Below are 17,512 nucleotides of genomic sequence, written 5' to 3'. Positions count from 1 at the left end.
ATAATAATATACTGCTGTTAGACAAGATTCATGGTCGAGAGAGGACATGGGCACTTAATGGCCCTTTTAAATGTCACATCCAGGCTTTAAAGGCAATGCTCAGAATAAACAATAGGATGGCAGCTAGCTCCAGCTGCTTCAGAAGGAAAGCTGCACCCAGATGATGCAGGTAGGAACTTACAGCCCGTATTTCTGCAGCAGATGCAACACTAAGTGGCCACTGGAAACCATGCAAAGGGCGATAGCGATACCTTTCTTGACGTACAAGGTAAGGTGTGCCTCCATGGTCAGAATGCCTTTCATTTAGCAGGAGAAAGAGGTAAGTAATACGAAGTTCTTATCAGAACAATCCATAAGAAGTTTGACAGGCATCAACAGCTTGAGTAATTTTGGTTGGAGTACGATACATAAAGTGATGGCATACTGTACGAAGTAATATACGTCTTTGCGAGCAGTTGCTTGGCAGCTGTACGACCGGATGGGATATTTTTTCCTGGCTAAGTAACATTTTGAATGGACGGTAGCACTGAGAAAAATGTATTTCTACTTTTCTCACTGGTAGAAAAAGGCCCATGCGAGGATAGTCCATGGAGCTAAGTCCTCTATACAGCAGAGTTATATAGTGTAAAAATGCCTGTGGATAGCTCATGCTGATCAGATGCAATAGTTCAGTATCTACAGAGTTTTTAAGATCAGTCTGTTTTCAGTTTTATGGACTTATAAATGTTGCCAAATTGCTTGGAAATTCACTGACAGTCTTCAAGGGACACTTGAAACTTACATCCTTAGTTGCGCTATTCTTGATTTTTGGATGATGACTCATGGAACTGTGCATGTGTGTCACTTTTTAGTTTGTTTTTCAGGTTCCCAGGTTAGTAAATGTTGAACTGAAAAGAATCTTTACATTTTCTATTTGTCTTCAGTACTGATTTCTAGTACAGTTATCTCTTAACATGTCCTTTTTTTTAACGAAGGTTATCCCATTTTTCCATATTGTACCCTTCCTTTGTCCAAGCAGACACTGCTATTAGGTTAGGTATAAATGTGCGTTTCTAATTAATAATGTAGAGCAAGATGGGCAATACCTTGGCAAGTCACAGTGTGGTAAGGTTGGGTAAGCTCCCCCAGGGATGAATTGTTACTGATTTAAAGGAAGATGAAAACTCAGTGTTGTTTCGTGGGAGGGTTAAATTATCTCTTCCAGTTTAAAATCTAGGGATGTTATTTAGAACTGATTATCTTCACTCACCCGCTGCCTGTAAGCTTACTAATTCAAGATAAATGAATGTCAGACATGTTCTGGTTGAGTTCAGCATATTTGTACAGAGTTTTAATTAAACTGATTTAAGTGGTGCTCCTTTTGTTAAGCCTGCTTAACCGTGTTTAGCTCTCTTAGGGCACTTCTCATTTTGGGGGGCACTTTAACAGCATTCGAATACTTCACTGTAACCGAATCCCAATACAAGCCCAAGTCTTTGTTATTTTGGCATTCATTGCAGTGACTTCGGTAACCCAAATTCTTCACCCTTCCTAGCCTTGGAAAGCAGTCCTGTAAAAACAGGATCAATTACATGCATTGTTAGGATGCAGTTTTCAATACTGTTGAATTAAGAATAGTTAGAGCTAGTTAATGGGCTTTCCCCTTGTATGAAAGAGGGAATAAACAAAGAAGAATAGAAGCTGAATTGTGAGAGAAGTTAATCTCTGTTTTGTTTCTGCCATATAGATTAGGGATGATCAATTATTGTGTCAGAAAGCAGAGAAGTGAATATACACCAGTAACTACACTTCGTTATTTAATCATCCTGCCCGATGCATAGCATTCATCATTCACATTTTTAATGCCACTTACTGTTCCTTCACATTTATACAGGGCACATTTCAGGAGAAGTCATCCTGATAGGCGATGTCCTGGAATAGAATAGCAATCCAACCTGTACAGCTCTGTTTCTGGCTCTTCTAAGTGTCTCCAAGCCCTGACCCTATGCAGACAAACTGTTGTACAGGTTTGATCCTGAGATGACAGCCCTGATCTTGTGTGACAGTCCTGAAGACCTTGTCTGAAGGAAAATCTTAATGAATGTCTACCTGTACCTGGGTGGTAGCCCTCAGCGGTGCTCTGAAATACTTTTTTCTTGAGCTAGTGGGAGCAGACATCATCACAGAGCTGTGAAGGAGGCAGGCGGATGCCTCTGAGCAGCTGATATTTGTGCTTTTTGGTGTTCTAGCCCACACAATGAATAAGGATGAAGATGAGAGTTGGAAGGAGTGGGCACTTGCTTAGGGCTATCCAAGGCATCCTCTGGTCCAAGTCAGAGAAAGAGCCAAGAAGCTGATCTGAGGGAGGAACCCCCAGTGACTGATCATGTTGAAATTCCCTTTTCTAGCAATTACAACGCTGAGAGGAGGTGAGTAATAAGTGTAAGCAGTGTAATCTTGCCAAAAAAAAGATCTACAACCCTATTACAGTGGTCATGAGCAAGCAGAGGAATCTGGATGCAGGGAGACTTGTCTCATCTCCATCTTTCCTTAATGAGTTTGTGGGAATGCTGGATGCGAAGAGGTCATCAAAGCCTCAAGATGTATTTGGAAGTGCAGCTTCATAAATGATTACTCTGAAGCAGTAAGTTGCATAGTTCCTGTAAGCCTCTTTCTAGCCATATCTAGTAATAACGAAGCCAATCCTTGCATTTCACAGCCAGGAAATGAATGGATCTAAGATGTGGATTTATGGCTTATTTTTTTCCCCTGATGCTTTAGAAAGCAGAGCTATCTGAAATGCAAGCCAAAACAGGCATAAAATTCTTGCTGTGCTATCCCATGTGCAGATACCTTGCCTGATCTTTGATCAGTCACATCCACAAAGCAGTGAAAAATACTACAGCAGGAGGACAGCAGATCAAGCCACCAACTAATACAGACTGCATTAAGCAGTGTGTTGCAGGCAGAAACCTGCTTCTTGACCACAGTTCTGCTGATGCTGGAGGGCTGCTAACGACGTGTCCATTTAGGCATCTTATACACAGCTACAATTCAGAACATTTAAGATCTGTTGGGACCATTTGCCTTCATCATGGGAATCCCACAGGTTGGTGCTTGGACTGTTTTACTGTTCCTTTGACATTGCTCTGAACTGAGGAATCAGTGATGACACAACTGAGTAGGAGGGTGGTTAGGACAAAACCTGTCAGCAGTAGGGGTGAAAAATCAGAGCAGAGTCCCTGTGCGGTCAGTAAATGGAGTTTTCACATCAGCAGTGTTTTGACTTGAAGCTGTTTCTGGATTATTCTTGAGTTTGTCTCTAAATGCTTTTTAGCACTTTCAGAAACCAACGGGACCGAAAGAGCCTGCCATGTTTTGTCACATGTTTGTATACTGCCTGTATTTCTTACGTGCAGGAAGCTATTGCCCTTCAGAGTGGGAGAGCCAGGAGCCTTGCTTCCATACACAGCAGCCCCTATCCCGTTAAAAACACCAATGTTCAGCCTGGGCTTTGTGTTGCCTGGTCATGGTCTCTGCAGCTTCGCCTCAGCGAAGCAACTTGCCCAGTGCTCATCTTCAAATGTACAGCTCGTGCTTCTACTTGGAAACACAAGTTGGAGAGAGTTATTAAATTATGAAAATTAAGCCTTTAACACAAATTTCTCTGTAATTTTACTTTTTGTCACTCGTGTAGGGTTTTTGTTCCACACTTGAGCTCAGCATGGTGTTGCCAAGTTGCATGTGATTTAAATAGATGAAGCTGGCTGCCAGGAGTAATGCTTGCAGGTATTCCTTCTTTTCTTTATTTGCCTTACAGCAGTGCCTGCAGGCCAAAGCGAAGATTGTGCTGGCAGCATCTGAATAGCTAGTTCCTGCCCCTCAAGTCAAACTGGATAAAGGAATTATCATTATCTTCATTGCACAGATAACAGCAGCGGAAGATGAAGTGACTTGCCCATGGTCATGCTAGGAGTCTCTGGCAGAGCCAGAAAGCAGAGTATTATCTCCTCTGGTCTGATGCTTTTATCACAGTGCCATCCTTTTGTATGGCCAGCCGCTTTCAACAGTTCCGATTTTCTCCTTACATCTCCTGGCACAAACTTGCAGGCTGGTAAATGGCACGAAATGCATGTCTCCCAGATTTCTGCCTTTCAAGATCCATTTTGTTTTTGTCACTCACTTTATGATGCCCAACTGCCTTTGTAAAGCTGTGTGTCTGGAAGGATCTCAGAACGTGCTCATCTAACCTGCTTACAAACCTCCAAGGACAGATGTCACAGGTTCGCAATATTTTGTTGTTTTGTTGGTTCTTCGTTATTTTTCTCCTTAGAAAGCTTTTCCTAAATTTAATTCTATGTCTGTCTTGCTCCAGAGACAACAGCCTTTTACTTACTCGGAGACTCATGTTCTCCTTCAGTCCTTTTTCTTCTGGAGTGAGCAGCTCTGCTTCTTTGTTCTGCTCATAGCTCATGTTTGTTCTTCTGTTCCCCGCTGGATTCTCTCAAAATGAAGCACATTTTTCCTAACACAGAGCATTCAACACGCAGCACAGTAGGTAGCTGCCAACTCCCTTGAGCACTTTGTTTCTCCCTAAGGACCCGATAAATCATTTCTCTGCCTCCTGGGAAGCCCTAGGTTCATGCTGGTGATATTCTTCCTTCCTTCCAAAAGGGCATTGCAAACTTCTCCCTTTCACTGGATTTTTCAGAGACTCTTTGCAGCGTGAGGAAATGCCTACCCTTGGGCAGCAAGAGCGCTGGGTAGTTCTTGCAGATCACCAGGTACTGCCATAGGTACAGCTGCTCATTTTGGTGGGGGTGAAGATTGGAAGATAGGATGAACACCTGATATGCACTGAACACCTGATATGCACTGAATTTGCTAGTTAGCTTCATTTCAGTGCTTGAAACCTGAGGTTTTAGGGCAGACAGGTGCCCGTGGCCACACTGAAATGCCAAACAGCTGGGCAGAACAGCTGGTATGGCAGGAAGAATGAGATCTGTTGGATTTTACCTCTGTCTGCCATTTCCTTTATAAGGAATAACCAACTGGGCAGCACTTGCCCTGATCCAGAAAGCTGCTGTTATTCTGAAATCAAACAGGACAGAGACCTGCTGGCAAGAGTGGGGTGGGTGTGGATTTGTAGGTCCCAGGTATACAAACCTTTTAATTTCATCTCTAGTCACCTTGATTTTTTACTATTTAATTATTCTAGGTTTTTGTTCCTATATAACATATTTTATTTCAAGCTTTCTGAGGAGCTTGCTTATGGAGAAGGTCTGGATCATGGTTTGCAAAGCTGTGGTCAGATCAGGGTCCAGTTGAAGGTGATGAGCTTATGCTTTTCTCCCGTGTATAAATGAGGCACGAGAGAAGAGTAAGATAGAGGAGAATGAGTACCGCGAGAAATCTGAGACTAGCTACCCACGGGAGTGAAGGACTTTCCCTCTATTCTTCCCTCTGACCTGCTGCACCTCATCAGTAGCTGTTCTTCAAGTGGAAACATAAGGAATTTATTTGGCTGCCCCTGATTCCGCTGGAGTGCTTAGTAATTTGGCTTTAATATTAGAATTCATCAGCAAGACTGATTGGTGTATCATACGGAGTGGCAGGCTTGGCAGAGAAGGAAATTTCCCACGGAGTTTAAAAATGGTCCTTGCCTTTGGTGAATTTACCGGGTTTAGAGTTTCATAGCAGCAGGGAGAAGGATGCAGCAAGTCTTGTATGAAGGAAGGAGCCAGTCTTGGAATTAAGAAGGTGAGTGATGGTAGGGAGCAGGAACACGTACGTTTCATGCATTTTATTCAGGAACTGGGGTTTTGTTTTGTTTTTAATGGCCCATGATTTTTAAAAGGAAGCTTTTGCTTAAATGCAAATAAGATATTAGGCTACTAATGATAGGAGAGGGGCTGTTATGTGCGCTGGAAGCTAACCTGATAAATGCACTCAATAATGAGGATTCTGCTGCAAAATGCTGAGCCCTGTGGCTATGATCCAGCAAAGTGCTGACAGCAGTGTTAGGACTCATGCGCTTAAAGTTAAGCGTTTTCCCAAAGCGCTTTGATGGATCAGAGCTGGAGTCCTTATCACCTTGCTGGGAGTGAATTTCTAATAAGTGTTGTGAATCAATAGTATTTATTCTTAGGCTTCGCAACTAAACCACTAATGGAATATAGGGAAGTTACAGCTATTCTGTGGCACGAAGGAATCTGGCTCTGGTCTTCACCATAAAGTGTTCCCCAGCTTGGAGAAAAGCTTAACATCTTAACATCCAGAAGCCCTAGGAAAAAAAAAAAAAAAAAGCAAAAGGAAAACAAAAAACAAACAAAAAAAATCAAAATCAATCAAACAAACAAACAAACAACAAAAAAAAAAACAAACACCACAGAGGTATTGGATCTGCACCCCATAGGTAAAAGTTCCCCAAGGGATACCATGACCCATCAGTAGTGTTTCACCACGGTTTAAATGCAGCCTTTCTGTGGGGTATGTCCACATCATCAAGTCATGCTCCCATCATGAGCATGTCCTTTAGCCAGAGACAACAGTCTCAGGCTGTGAAATTCAGACTTCTTGCCTCTTCCTGGCTCATGAGGCCCTTTGTCTCGGCTCTTTCTCAGTCCTCACCTGCTAGAGGCAACAGAGACGTTTTCCTGAGCCCTGATGTCTCCCTCTCTCTTCCTCTCTCTAATTTTCCAGGGGTAAATTACAGCCTATTTGAGACTGCCTGTGCAGGGCTTACTGCTGATGTTGGTGTAAATACAAGTGAATATATGCTGAGCTTAGCAAATAGAAAGAAGATTTCCGAACAGTAAATTTTAGCCTTGGCCAGTCTTGCTAGGCCTTTTTTTTTTTTCCCTTTTATTTTTTATTTTTATTTTAACTGTAGCTTTATAACAGCCAGTAGCCTTCTTTATAATAGCCAGTCCTTAAAATTCTTGCTTTTTGGGGATGAGCTGGTGTTCCTGATAAGGCACTGAATGTATTTGTTGTGCGAAAAAGCTGGAGGTAATACTTGCCCTCCCTCGAGGTCATTGTGCTTAGTGTTGTACAATTGTCTATGATAAGTCATCTTGGAAATCATATGGGAAATGAAAATAGCAGCAGTAGGGAGGGTTTCTCTTGACAAGTGGAGTGCCAGCACATTCTCACTCCTGTATACCCCAACAGTGTGCATTTCCATGACCATCTTTGTTAGCTTGCGCTATCTGGAGATAAGCTACAGCCACTGCAGTAAGTAAATTCCCAATTACCAAATTTTTTTTTTAAGCAGAATTCTCATTTACAATTTGTACGATAGCTGGGAAGTTCCTGTCACCTGTGATTTTTCTCTCGTGGTATCTGGTTGTATTTTCCTAAAGCCCCGATCCTGCAAGTTGTGTGAATCAGTGGGTAGCTTTCAGTCCTTGTTTAAGAGTACATCTTGCATCTGTAATTTCAGGGGGCTGAAAGTATCTCTGTGCAACTCGGTAAACAGAAGGCAAATGGCAAGGATCCAATTTATTTTTTGAAATCCCATGCTTTCTTAAGAGTCTTAAGACTAAGAGACTTAAAACTAAAGATTATTTAGTGTTTGGGGGAGGCTTTGATACATCATAAATTCCATTAAACATGCTGGCTCTGTTATGTATAATGTGGTGTGCACATGAGGCAAGAGAAAGTATTCTTTACCCCAAAGGATCTGTAATTTACTGCTCGGATCCTGTGATACCTGCGAGTAATCCTGTTGCGATTGCAACGTGCCATAACTGTGCCATGGTTTAGTTTCATTAAGGTAAATGTTTTAGCAGTTATTTGCGTTTTGTTTGTTTGTTTGTTTGTTTGTTTGTTTGTTTGTTTGTTTTCTTCGTAAAAGCAGTGGTTTTGGGAAGGTTTGTACAGTCAGCAGTGGGGTGTGCAGAAAGGAGTGCTGGCAGTTGGTCTACCCAATTTTTCTCTTGGGGCTCCAATGTGGGCCCTGGGTAAGGATCCAAATGTGTGTGTTGTCTTTGGATATGGACATAACCGAGGATGCTAGAGTGGGAAAGCTGTTCTGTTCTGCATGGGTGTAATACCCGTTACCACTGAGCCGTGAGCCCGCAATGAGGTTCCTAAGTGCTCCTTTCATGCTGATCACTTCAGTAAAGTGTTAGCACGGAAAAAGCAGTTGGCCTGTAAGCTCTGCCCTGAATCTGCTCAGTTCCCTCTGATGATACAGGAAAGCTGAACAGCCTGATGTGAACAGCAAAGCTCTCAGTGACTGCACCCGCTGTCCTTTGAAGAGCACCTGTTGAACACTGCTTTTGTACGGCTAACACCATCTTTTGATTAAGAGGAAAAGATGTGAGTGTTTTCAAGCTGTGAATGGGAATGTTCTAAAGCTGTGCGTGTTTTACTGTCCCCACAACCTAAACATCAATAATCAGTAATCAGTTTGGATACACATTTATGGCTCTATGTTCATGACACAAGTGAAGGTATGGAGGATTTGAACAGTGACTTTGTACATGCACTAACGCTGTTGTCTTGCTGGTTCTTTTAATGTTCTTTTAATATAGTTTATAGGACTAACTAAATGTGTCATGGCCTGCATGTTCATACAACGATTTGCGTCAAGAAGCAAATAGGTCTTTAGGAGTGGATAAGTCGATGTTAGCTAGTAGTTGTTAAACAGAAGATATTTGGTTTCTGTGGCATTTCTTTTTGCTCCTTCTCTCCTTGCATCCTCCTCTAGGAGATGCTCCAAGAAAAGGCAGCCTTGAATGAGGTAAAGATGTGCTCAGAGAGGAGCAGTGATGCTCTCAGGACCTGAGGTGGTTGGTGACTTAGGAGGCTCTGTCTCAATGCCCGTCTTGCTTCAAGCTTTTTTGGGTGCCTGAAGTCACAGAGGCTGGATCCATGAAGGCGTTTCAGTTCCAGCACTCACTGCTCCTGCTTGGAGATAGGCACCAAAAGCATCAGTTTGAATCACAGCCTGACACAGTTGGACCAGATTTTCACTAACTGAGGCCAAATTTTCAGCAGTGCAGGATGTGGCTGATATTCTTCCTTAGCCAACAGCACCCAAGGAGCTACCAGCCCACCCCAAGACGTACCTTGGCAAAGAAACAACATGCTCTCCAAACAGAGTTGGGCAGCAATTTGGCTTTAACCTTGGACAAACCCAAGGTTTCAACCAGCTGGGAGGCGACAGGGAGGTTTGGGAGCACCTCTGCTCCATGACCAGCTTAGGCCCCAAGTCACGTTTTGCTGTCGGGCTCAAGGAGTTGCCTTTAGTCTTTCCGGGACCGGGGTGGGAACCACCTGAAAGATTGCCCCTTTTTGTGTGAGGTAAATCTGGTTGCTGGTTTACCACAGACTCATGTTACAAAAACGGGGCCCTGCCTTTTGTCAGGGCCGTCAAGGGTTTGAGTTGGGTTTCCCTCCCCATGACCCCTGCGATTTTAAGGCATACATTAGGGCATCTCAGGTTTTGGTGTTCAAAACAGAGACTGTGAATTGTTCTGAGACCTGGCATTTACCTCAAGTGTTCTTCTTGGGAGGTAGAAGATGTGAGTAAATACTATATATTTCTTGCCAAGGAAATTTGAAGATTGTGTTCTTATTTTGATGTTTAATGTATGAAAAGAACCTGCACGAATTCTCCATTTAGTCAAGGGATACCTTGAGAAATCATTCGAGAGGGAGATTTCCATACCTGAACTGTATTTTAGGACTGGCCTTGTGTTTTGCAAGGTGTTCAGATTTAATCCTGTGGCAAAAAATTTACTCCTTGCCCTGTGTAGGGCCTGTGCATCGCTGAAATCCCAAGTAAGATCTCAGGCAGAATTGAAATGGCATTAAGGACCTTTAATTTCCAGGACCCGGTTTGCAAAAATACTTACAAGCAGCTGCAAACTGGGGTCTATCCAGTTCATCTAACTAGCCAGGAGTGTTTCATTACTATTTTTCCTCAGGGGTCAAAGAGTTTTTAAACCCATTATCAGGCAAACTGGGGTTTACCTTGGGATATTAAAAGTATGAAAAAAAAAAAAAAAGGCATGAAACTCGAGTTATGATTTAAATGCTAAGTTCTGACCCAAGTGGAATATTGGCAATAAAAGTACCCCTGGGGAGCCATTGGGTTTTGGGCTCGTCTAAAAGCGTATTGTTTCTATACAGAGATGCTAAGAGGCAATACAGGGAGGTCTTCCTTTTTGCCACAATTAATTTCAAAACAGAATTTCTGTTTCTACTACATTTAGTGTATGTACCTTGTTTAAAATGAATCTCCTGCTTGAAGCCTTTTGCAGTTTCCCATGCCTGTAGTGTGGTTCTTTGAATAATGCAGGTGGTGCTCCAACCTCTGAAGTCATCAAAGGTCTGAGAAAAAAAATCACTAATGTCACTAATTAGAAACTGTGAAAAATCTCAGTAAACCAGGCTTTTGAAGTGGAACTTGAATTACTTGTCTTGTGGCTACTCTTCTGATACATACAGCTTTCATTTTCTTCAGTTAAACCTAGCCTTATGTGTGTGTTAATGATAGCATAGCTATTTGTTTAAATGATGACAGGTGAAGGTACTGATTTAATCACCAGCATGAATCTGACTTTTAAATCTCCTGGCATAAACTCAGACTGCAGAAGAAACATGGCATCAGCTGGAGGGAGGAACCCCAAGGTTTTTTGAGAGGTCTGAAGTGTTAGATCCCAAATGCTTGCATGTAAGGGAGTGTAATCAGGTTAAAAGAAACTGCAAATGCATGTAAAATAGACATGAAAATCCATAGACATGAACCATGGTAGCAGCCAGGGTGGAGATGGTAGTAGCAGAGTCCTTCCTCTTTGTTCTTTCCAAAAGAGACTGAGACATCAGCAAAGACAGAAAGCTGGAGAGCCAGAGGAAGGAGAGGTGTCTTTGCTCGTGTAAATCTGCATCTCCTCCTGGGTTTCCACAGGTTGCTGCTGGTGAGCATCAGTCCTGGCCCAAGTGGAAGCTGGATTGAAGGTCCTGGACTGGTGGCTCATTTTTTGCAGCGAGGGTGATGCGAGCTAATATTTTGTGCTCAGTTTTACCCACTAGTTAATGGAAAAGCACACCGTGGGGGTAAGGGTTAGATGGGGAGCCATTAGCTGTTGTTTATGCCAGAGTGAAAAATACCAAGGCAAAAATAATTGGACTGGAGAGAGCATTAGATAGACCATGAGATGTAGAAACTGGATTATTTGTTTTATCTGGGTGCAGTGGTCATTCACCTGATAACATTAGTTTCTCTTAAAATACAATTAACATTTTATTCCCATAAGCATCATTGTTTATTAGACGTTAGTGGGACACACCACAGTATTTTCTAAACACTGTGTTTGGTGCCTGGATGGCTCATTCAGTGCTAATGTTGCTCATTACCAAAGGTTGCAGAGGAAGAATGTCCTAAAAGGTCTATTCCTCATGAAATCATCTCCTGCAGTTATTCAAATATGACTAATGATACATCTTCTGCGGAGACTTGAATTTATTTATTTGGTATGGCCACTTATTCTCCTTAGAAAATGGTAGAAACAAAACTCAAGAAAAGGAAAAAGAAGTAGAATCAGTCTATCATTTTATTTGTTTCCTGATGAATTTTGGTCTGAGGGAAGCAAAATGTACGTTTGCAATTTCACACCTAGTTACATCTTCTGTTTGCTTTCATCACATGCATGGCTGTTTTCACGGATGGCAAACATAAACGTAAATGATGTAATATCCCTCTTTGATTTTGAGTGCTTTGCTTAGAAATTAATGTAAAGCGTGCAGGTTATTTGTAAAGCAACGTGTAGACAATTCGCTATGTACATCCAATCCACTCTTTGTAGTGTCAAGGCAGGGATTTGAACAAGACTTCTGTCTGCTTGCATAAAACCATAGGAGATTACAGCTTTATATATCTTGACTCTTACGTCAATCTATTTTTTTATGTGTTGTACTCCAAATGGAACTTCTCAGTGGCTTGGCTTCTTTCTATTAAAAGGATGCTGCCCTTGCAGAAGCAGTGACCTTTAAAAAGCAAGTTTCAAGTAATCCCTTTATTTTCCTGAGATCATATAGCACAGTATCCACTTGCAGGCTTTTAAGATGGAATGATTGCAGGCTTTGTCTGCTCGCCCGGATTGGATTACATTTTGTTTGACAAAGAAAACTCTAAAATACTTATACCTTCCTCCTTGGGTTCGGAGCATTGTACTCTCCCTGTTTTGGGGATGCAGAGTAGTTGCCGTATCATCCCAGCACCACTGGGATTTATTGAATTTACTTAATTGGCCTTTATCTCACGGTTACATTTTAACGCTTCTTTTGAAAGAGATTCAAAAAGGATACAGTTACTCCTTTTCTAATTTACTTTGAGAATTCGGTCGCTCATTTCCTTATCTTCCTTTCTTTTCCCGGTAGAGCAGAATACTCTGCATAGCTGCAGTTGAACATTTGAGGCTTATGTACCCAGAAGTTTAACTCCATGAATCTGCTAGCTAGCAAAGCGAAGGCCTGTGGCAACGCACGCTGGTTTTTAAAGAGGAAGCTCTGTTTTAGGGGATTGTGGAGTCTGAAGGACGCTTTCAGGCAGGCAGTGGTGCATTTCGTGATGTGCTGTGCCCATGAAGAAGAGAGCTGAACTGCCCCGAGCAGCCCAGGGAAGGGTTTTGCAGCAGCTGAAGCATTCAGGAGCACTTGCATCATTGCTGTGTTTTTAATGCACTTGTGAGCCTCAGCCCTACAAACACTTCAGGAGATCTCAGTAAAGCAGACAAAAGGTTGGTTATTTGCTCAGGCATTCCTGATGCTGAGGATTGCACTTTGCACCTTCCTGAGAGGCGTTTGATACCAGGGAGGGCTGGGATCTCCCCAGCTTGATGTCTTCCTTCACTCTACTTGTCAGGTTTGCGTCTCCTAATGGCACTTTGAAGAGGTTTAAAGCTCAGTTTCAACTTTCCCATTGCACCAGACCTCTGCTGCCAGCTAGGCAAGCCTGGGGTAGGTGTTGCAGGTCTGCGGGGTGTCGGAGAACAGTCCCGAAGGGATGCGGGCCCATTTTCCTGGGTTCTTTTGTGGCTCCGTCCCCCTCTGGCATCCAAGTGGCTCACGATAAAACTGCTCAGCATCTTCTATTGAAATAGAGATGTAGAATTCAGAATTGAGAACTGCCTGTTATTTGGCACCCCCACCCCAAAGTGCAACTTTTTTTTTTTTTGATGTGTGTGAAAACCACGTAGCTTTCCTTGCATTAGGTGGGGAATTCATCCTCTTTTAACAAATTCACTACTCGCTGCGTCCTCTCTGGGCTAACACATGTGACAGCACACACATGCACAGCTCAGCTTGCCATGCATGTTCCCGCACAACACTATTTTGGGCTCGTGGACTAATTAATGGAACGTCCTGTTCCAGATTAGGGGATTGAGTTTTGTGTAGTTTTCTTGTTAGCCTTCACACGGTCCAAGAAATCCTGGAGGACATGAGTTTCGAGGGGAAGGTGACTTTTGCGGATGAAAAATTGGTGGTGATCACCGTGTGGTGCTTACATAAATAACACGATCATCATTCAAATCAAGGTGGTTTCTACCTGCTCAGCAGAGCAGTTGTGAGCACAGTGGTATACGAACAGCCCAAAAGCTGGCGTGCCCGTGCAGCTGATGCCAGCTCTCCAGCAGCAAACAATATGGAAACGACCAACACCTTTCAGGATCCTCCCAGAGCCAAGTGGGTGAGAGATTAGTAAACAGGAGCGAGAAAAGCTGGGAATGAAAAGAGGCTGAAATGCAGAAAGTTGGTTAAAACAAGAAAGCTCATTACTAGCCTTCAGGGTTTCCAGGGATAATCATCTGGAGCTGTTCCCTTACTCTTTTTGGCTGAAGATCAGACTTGGCAAATTTAATTTGTTTGTTGTCTTTATTTTACTTAATTGCTTTGGGGCTTTTTTTGAGCGTTATGATAATTAGCCAGTCCTGCCTATAGGAGAAGTAAATTTTTTTTTTTGTAATTTCATGTACATTTGGGGAAATAAAATGGGTTCATTTGCTGCTGATCTTTACTCTCACTTCCCTGTATTCCCACAAAGGCCTTTGCCATCGGTCTCCCCAGCCCTTCTCTAATCCTTGCTGAGACCTGGCCTGTCCAGAGGGTGATTCAAAGGCTCTCAGCCAGGCACAGGCTGCTTTTCCTCTGGGGAAGCTGTTTTCTTCTTCTGTAGCTACATGGAGAGCCTGGGCCCAGTAAACTAGGCACGATGAGTTTTTTCCTATCCCATTTTCTTTTCACTTGGTGTCGCTTTCCTCATCTCTGGCATGAAATGACTGGGGTGTTGTGGTTGCATTTCCCACAGAAACTTTTAGCAGGGAGCTGGCAGGGGTGGTAAAAAAGAAAACACAAAACAAAACAAAAACTTGAAAAGTCTCTGCAGTATCAGGCTGAAAACAAAGAAGCAAGCCTGTTTCTTATGCACATGTGTGCTGCAAAGGGCAGATAACCTTTGAGGGCTGCATCTTAAAATAATAAGCAGAGCTGTATGGCTGCTTCCATTCCACGGCCTCCCCGAGCACCCTGCAAACTTCTGTAACACCCCGGTGATGTTTATGGAGAGCAATTGAATTATAAAGATCGTAATGGCCTGCTATCCTGTGTAGTGCTCCCAGAAAGAGGGGCTGAAGGATGCCTGGACTTTAATTAGTGTACAAACAGGAGCACCAAATAGTTGAGGAGCCCACGTAACCACAGGGCTTGTGTACCCCCTAAAACACACACCTTCAGAGCAGCCAAAGGAAAGCAATAGGTAATCGATCCGTAATTCTGCTGTGGTAATACTGCTCCGTGACACATGCCAGAAGTTGCTTGAAAAGACAAGGCGTGGGGTTGATGTATTTGAAAACTGCTTGAAAAGACAAGGTTGAGGTGTAAGCGGGTAGCATTCGTTCATGCTAGCGCTTTGCACGGGTGGGCGATGCTGCTCAGATCCTCAGCTGCTGAAAATCTGTGCGAGTCCGCTGCTTTTGCTGGAGTCATGCCACTTTATACCTCTGCCTTGCTTCGTTCAGAGCAAGTTCCTCCTCTTCAATCTCATTTTTCCTTGCCCTCTGATCGGATGCTGTTTCAAGGTTTAGGTAAATCAACCAACAGTGAAATCCAAAGGTTTCCAGAAACGCCAGCAGTGGCACGAGGCAGCTCCCCGGCATTCATTACAAACCCTTTAAGGGACTCAGCCCTTAACCTGGGGGAAACCATTACTGCTCTAATTCAGACAGGAGGTAGCATGATTCCTGATTTTTAAAAATGGGCAAAGACCACCCCGGTGAAAACAGCCCCCACCGATCTGCAGTAGCTAAGGATCACGTTGTGTTGGGGAGTTTGAATGCAGGAGGGGCAGGCCATCTTACTAACCATGGTTTTGTCTGTTCTGTTTTTCTCCTTGTCTTGCAGCACCTTCTCCAGTCAGTAGTGTGAAAAAAGGGAAGATAACTAAAAATAGCATCTCCCTTTCCTGGCAGGAGCCAGATCGACCCAACGGCATCATCCTGGAATACGAAATCAAATATTTTGAAAAGGTGTGACGGACTGATTGCTGAGCATCCCAAGTACCTTCTCTTTACTGTCCTCTTCTTTTAGTTATAATTATCTGAGTTGTGGAAGGGAATGGAGCAGTTTTATGCGTAAATCAATGTCACATTGATTTTGCAGTAAATGATTAGGAAGAGTTGAAATGAGGGTGTTGTTTTCCATTAGTGTGCCACTTCTCTTGAACAAATATGTTAAATCTGTGTGTCAGATTCCTCTCCAGCCTTATTGCGTTGAGGTAGAGCTTGCTCATTTGTTAAAAATAGGAGGGCTTGGGGATTAAGCTTCCACATCCTCCCGGAAGCATCAGGCTGTCCCTTGCACTTGGTATTTCAGTTCCTAATTTGGTTTTGTGTCCCTGATATGAGGAGAGGAGAAAGATTCACAGACAGATTGTGTCTGTTCTGATGTGAAGAAGGGCATCCTGGCTTTTAAAAGCTTGCCTCACTTTTCCAACTTGAGCTCTCCACGTAATGAGAAGCACTCTCTTGCTGCAAAGCTTGTCTCTCTCAGTCTCTGTTTCAAAGGGTGACCTGTTCTCTTCCTGAAAAAATAACGCAGTTTTAAAGAAAATGGAAACAAGTGCGTTTTGTCTAAGTAACATCTTGTGAAGGATGTAACTGATCTAAGATTTCCAGAAATGAGGTCTACAAGATTCGACTGAATAACAATTTTTGGCCTTAACTGGAACTGTAAGGTGTTCTTTATTTTCTTTTGAAACAAACACGCTTTCTACAAAAAAAAAAAAAAAAAAAAAAGGGAGAGAGAGAAGAAAATAATGAAATTGAGTCACAATTCTTTTTTTTTTTTTTTTTTTTTTTCCTGAATTTCTATTTTAGAGAAGATTAGATATGCCTGTTACCTAGGTGAAGTCACTCAGCATACAACCGCTCTGGACCCTTGCTCCTCCTCCTCTTCTTTCTTCCTCCCTGGGAGCGACCCGGTCCAGCAGTCCATGTAGACAGGGAAAAAAGAGATTTAGAAACTTTCTGCATCGAGATAAAATCAAATTTTCTTCCTGTAGTGGAGGGAACTTGGGAAGAGGCATGAGTGGTTTAAATAGAGCTGAGCTCCCAGCTTTCTGCCCAGAAACCTACAGTGGAGAACCAGCTAGAGTTGCCAGCAGCCCAGATTTTGGGCACGGCAGTGCTGACTAGCCCAGCCTTTCCTGAGGACCTGCTGTGAGTCCCATGGGGAGATTCAGGGAGAGATGATGTTCATTTTCCAGCTGGTGAGGAAGAGTGGAACCAGGTCCCAGAGCCAGGATTAGAGGAAGAGTGCAGGATCTGTGTGCAGTCTGACGTGGTTGTTGGGATGCACAGGAATGGCACAAAACTGCACTAGGGGAGCTTCAGACTAAAAATTAGGAAAAATTTGTTCACCGTGAGGATAGTCAGGCACTGGAACAGGCTTCCTAGTGAGATGGATGATGCCTGTCAGGGTTCAAGAGACATTTGGATAACGCCCTCAATGACATGCTGTAATTTTTGGTTAGCCCTGAAGTGGGCGGGCAGTTGGATTCGATGATCTTTGTAGGTCCCTTCCAACTGAACTCTTCTGTTCTATATGTTGTTTTGGGGAAAAAAATGGTTAATACCATTTCTTGAAATGAAAACATTGCTATTGCAAAAGGGTGGGATCCTAACAAAGCACAAAGAGTCTGTATACACTTTTGCTGGTGATAATCAATTATGGATCCTTTTATTAACTTGTTTGAATGGCTGTTGTGGTACACTGAATCCTTCCCTTGGAGTGGCCTGGGAAGATACTAACCTCTAGAAATGTTACTAATGACAAAATAATTAAAGCAAAAAAATCCATCTGTTTGTTTGTTTTGCTTAGTTTGTTTTCAAACAAATGACAAGGTTTTAAAATGTTGTGTTTGTGGTCCACAATTATTTTCAAGTAGCTTCACTAAATAGTTCTTAAAGTGCAGGTCCTTCATGGGGAGGTTGCTACAGCCAGTCTGAGTTTATGCTGTCTTGAT

At 42.9% G+C, this 17,512-nt stretch overlaps 1 protein-coding gene across 7 annotated transcripts in view; it reads left to right on the top strand.

The window, feature by feature from the left end:
• The window catches only part of EPHA5 (EPH receptor A5), a 191,012-nt gene that overhangs the window by 121,047 nt on the left and 52,453 nt on the right, over window positions 1-17,512 (top strand). For all 7 annotated transcript variants that reach the window (XM_082759327.1, XM_082759325.1, XM_082759326.1 and 4 more), the window contains one exon: window positions 15,391-15,515. In XM_082759327.1, coding sequence (XP_082615453.1) covers window positions 15,391-15,515 — 125 coding nt within the window. The remainder of the gene's footprint in view (window positions 1-15,390; window positions 15,516-17,512) is intronic.

This window comes from Aythya marila, assembly GCF_965140915.1.
Source record: "Aythya marila genome assembly, chromosome: 4".
In the NCBI taxonomy this organism is placed as follows: Eukaryota; Metazoa; Chordata; class Aves; order Anseriformes; family Anatidae; genus Aythya; species Aythya marila.
Note: the sequence above shows the minus strand (reverse complement) of the source record. Positions and strands in the feature narration are given on the sequence as shown.